We start from the raw sequence: 3,783 nt of genomic DNA, 5'->3' as shown, positions 1-3,783 counted from the left end.
CAAGTCTTCGTGAAAAACAAGTTCATCATCAACTTTAAAGAGATCTACGAGTATATTTAGAAATGTTTTGGATACGAGGATGACAAAATTTAAATTTGATTAATTATGTGATGTTATTTATTTTAATTATTTTTAATTATATGTCATGCATTTGAGATTAATTTTAGTTATCATTTTAAAATTTAAGTTTAATTTGAATTTTATTTTTTATTTTAATTTAAATAATTTAAATAATTATTTTAAATAGAATAAAATTTAATATAAATAAAATATTAACCTATAAAATAAAGTCGTGAAATCCAATATAATTTTTTTAGAATTGTACCCCATAGTGAAAATTAGATCTACTCTTCAATGGCAGACATAGTCCTCTTAAATAAAGTGTACTTCATGTGAAAGCAACAGTTTTTGGAAAAATAATAAAAGCATAACAATAACCTTCAATTAAGAACCATGCCATTTAAAGCCTAGTCACCCCATCCTCTTTCTACCACAGTACAAAATTGTGTCACAACTTAAAATGACATTTTTCAATTCCTAAATCCTAACAATTTCCTAATAATTCAACCTCATTTAACCAAATATATACATAATAACACAGTATCTTAATTAGGAAAACATTAAATGCCAACAATAGATTCTCTCTTATGCAACATTAAAACATTACAAAAAGAAAATTACTATTACCATTCTGTGTAACACTCTATTTTCAACACTCTTTTATCGAGTTAAATTCACATTGATCTGAAATCCATCGATCAATTTAACTCGATAAGTTCGAGATTATTAAAAAGAGAGTGATAAAGTAACTCTTGCTAGCATTCTTCCTATGAAAATGGTGGATTTGGTAGGAAATGATTTGAGACAATGGTAGATATTGTTGGCAAGTTCTGAACAACTTTTCTACACTTTGAAACAGAACAATCAGAACCTGAAGAGAACACAAAATCCCTTTTCTGTCTCAAAGAAAGATCCTTCGGAGACGAAATCGAAACCGGTGGAATCTCAATTGAATTCATCTGTGGAGGTGGATGTTGCCACTGTGGTAACGGTCCAGCCAGAAGAAGTGTCTGCAACAATGGTCCAGCTTCAACCACTGCCTTCAAAAACTTTCCTTTCTTCGGCAACGGTTTCTTCTCTGCTAATTCCAACACTGCTTGAAACTGTGTCGGTAGTGTTGTTGAACTATTTTCTTCGCAATCCGAAGAAGAAGCATTTGGTGCTGAATGTTCATTTTCACTTTGTGATTTGTTCTCAATTTGAAACTCTTGTTTTTCAAGCATTAGGTTATGGCATTTTGCTCTGGCTTCGTCTCTTTCTTTGATGACTCTGCTTAAAAGATCATTAGCATTAATTAGTTCATATTCTTTCTTTGTAATCTCTTCTTTGGCAGATGCAATAGTTGCTTCTAGCTCTAAAGTTGTGTATAGAAGTGAATGCTTCAAGTCCTCTAATAATCCCTGCAAAAGTTCATGAATGAAAACAACAAAACTTAATCAAATTAGTGAATAAAAAACATAAGAAAATTTTAAGAGAAAAAGGAAAGATGTGAACCTCATCATGGTTATAGAATTCCCAATTAAGAGGGTTACATTGATATTCCATTTGTATTGCAATGGTTTTAGTTTAAGAGATGGAAGTGAGGAATATTATGGTGCTTACTTTCTTTATATTCTTGTTGTGTTAACTTTATTTTATGGGACAAGGAGTTGAAAAATAAGACACAAAAGGCCAAAAGAATTAAAGCACAAAAGGCCAAATGGTAAGTGCATTTGGCTTTGTGAAAAAATGTATGTTTCCATAAGGACTTAAATTCGGTGGGGATAGGGACTAAGGTATAGGGAGAGGGAATGTGATTTCGTTTCATAGGTCCAACTTGGACCCTTAATCCTCTTCATATTAAACCCTTTTTAGGTGATGGAGTATGGCACGTGTGTTTCTACATGTAAAAATTGAAAGTAAATTTGAGTATGTCAAAGTACAAATTCTAGTTTGGTCCATTTTGAAACAACAATATTATACATATCATATTATAATGTTTTTAAAAATCAAATATATATTTAAACCTTTCAAAAACAACAATATTATACATATCATATTACAATTTTTGTAATTTTCCATTAAAAAATTGCAATTAGGAGGATTTGCAGTTTTCTCCTTAAAAGTTGCAATTTAATGAGAAAGTTTGTAATTTTGTTTGTAAAAATTAGAAGTCGAATAATGAATTTGTGAGTTTTGTTTTTTAGTTTTTGCTTCTTTTTCTTCTTTTATGGATGTGCTTCTGCGTGCGTCCATATTTGTTTATTTGTTATTTTCTCAATAATTGATATAAGAGTTAAGGTTATGATTAATGGAGGAAGGAAGAGTAACAAAAATTATAATCAAGCAAAAAAGAATAGTAACAAAAATTGTGATCAAGGGAGGAAGAAGACAAAAAGATAAAAAGTAATAATTTTACAAATGTGACTACTCATTATAATCATTTTAAACGTTTTGAAGATGAAGTTGATAACAAAGTAAAAATATGTGACACTTCAGATGAATGGAGGATTTGTTGGGTCAAATTGTATATCCATCCAAGTCTCACATCGAGTAATAGGAATAAAATAGAATTGAAATATTAATATAAATAGAGATAGTTAGTTGGGGTTTTATACCCCACAACAAAATGTAGTTTTCAAAATAGTTTGTTGAGAGGGTATCCTATTTTTTCGTTCAAAAATAGTTTGTTGAGAGAGTTTGCAATTTTTTTGTCCAAAAATTGTAATTGAGAGATGATTTATAGTTTTTATGTTCAAAAATTATAATTGAGAGAGAATTTACAATTCTTCTGTTAAAAAATTGCAGTTATGAGGGTTTGCAATCTTCTCCTTAAAAATTAAAATTTAATGAGGGAGTTTGTAATTTTGTTCCGTAAAGATTAGAAGTTGATTAATGAATTTGTGAGTTTTGTTTTTGAAATTTTGCTTCTTTTTCTTCTTTTATGGGTGTACCTCTGCGTACGCCGATATTTATTTATTTGTTATTTTCTCAACAACTGGTTCCGATCAAGGAAGAAAGAAAGAGTATATAAAATTCCGATCAAACGAAAAAAGAAGAGTAACAAAAATTTTGATCAATAGAGGAAGAATCATGTGAGGAAGAAGACAAAAAGATTGTAGAGTAATAAGTTTACAATTTTGACAACTCATTATAATGATCTTAAACAATTTGAGTATGAGTTTGATGACAAAGTGAAGATATGTGAGACTTTGGGTGAATGGATGATTTGTTGGGTCAAATAATAGATTCATCCAAGTCCCATATTCAAAAGTAGTGTTCTGACTCAGACGAGAAGCTTCTGAGGTTGCTGTTCCAAAAGTGTGTTTTAACTTTTGAGTTTCTAGTTTAGCTTTTAGCAGTGCCTATGTGGCAATTCAGTTTGTGTATTTAAACAAGTTTGTAACTAGCTTTTCATAACGTGAATAGAGTTTATCTCTCCTTCAATGTTTGTTATAATCGTTTTCTCTATCTTCTTCCATCTTCATCTTCATCTTCTTCATCTTGTACTCCAACAATTGGTATCTAGAGCTCCGGTGAGATTCACGGGAAAGATTCACAGGGAAATGCGAGTGTACGGTGAGGCGCGTGTGATTGATTTCATTTCTTGAATTTGCATTGAATTCACAATCAGAATTATAATATAATTGAGCATGAGGGGACTACTCCATACACTCCTCAACACAATGGTCTTGTTGAAAGAAGAAACAAAACTTTTCTTGATATGGCAAGGAGCATGTTGAA

The 3,783-nt window shown here is 30.5% G+C and overlaps 1 protein-coding gene across 1 annotated transcript; it reads right to left on the bottom strand.

The window, feature by feature from the left end:
- Positions 1–434: 434 nt before the first annotated feature.
- Positions 435–1,738, bottom strand: LOC127092391 (uncharacterized). The gene is made up of 2 exons (XM_051031252.1): positions 1,555–1,738; positions 435–1,460 (listed from the first exon to the last, which is right to left on the bottom strand). Exons 1-2 carry the CDS (start codon positions 1,603–1,605, stop codon positions 828–830), a joined length of 684 nt encoding a protein of 227 aa, XP_050887209.1. The 5' UTR covers positions 1,606–1,738; the 3' UTR covers positions 435–827.
- Between the last annotated feature and the right edge of the window lie 2,045 nt (positions 1,739–3,783).

The sequence above is a fragment of the Lathyrus oleraceus genome, chromosome 6 (assembly GCF_024323335.1).
Source record: "Lathyrus oleraceus cultivar Zhongwan6 chromosome 6, CAAS_Psat_ZW6_1.0, whole genome shotgun sequence".
NCBI classification, from domain to species: Eukaryota; Viridiplantae; Streptophyta; class Magnoliopsida; order Fabales; family Fabaceae; genus Lathyrus; species Lathyrus oleraceus.
Note: the sequence above shows the minus strand (reverse complement) of the source record. Positions and strands in the feature narration are given on the sequence as shown.

Excerpts from the sequence above, each read along its gene's own strand:
- LOC127092391 (XM_051031252.1), bottom strand. The coding sequence starts at position 1,605 with ATGGAATATCAATGTAACCCTCTTAATTGGGAATTCTATAACCATGAT. Across the intron at positions 1,461-1,554 it reads AATTCTATAACCATGATGAG|GGATTATTAGAGGACTTGAA; the intron begins GTTCACATCTTT and ends GAACTTTTGCAG.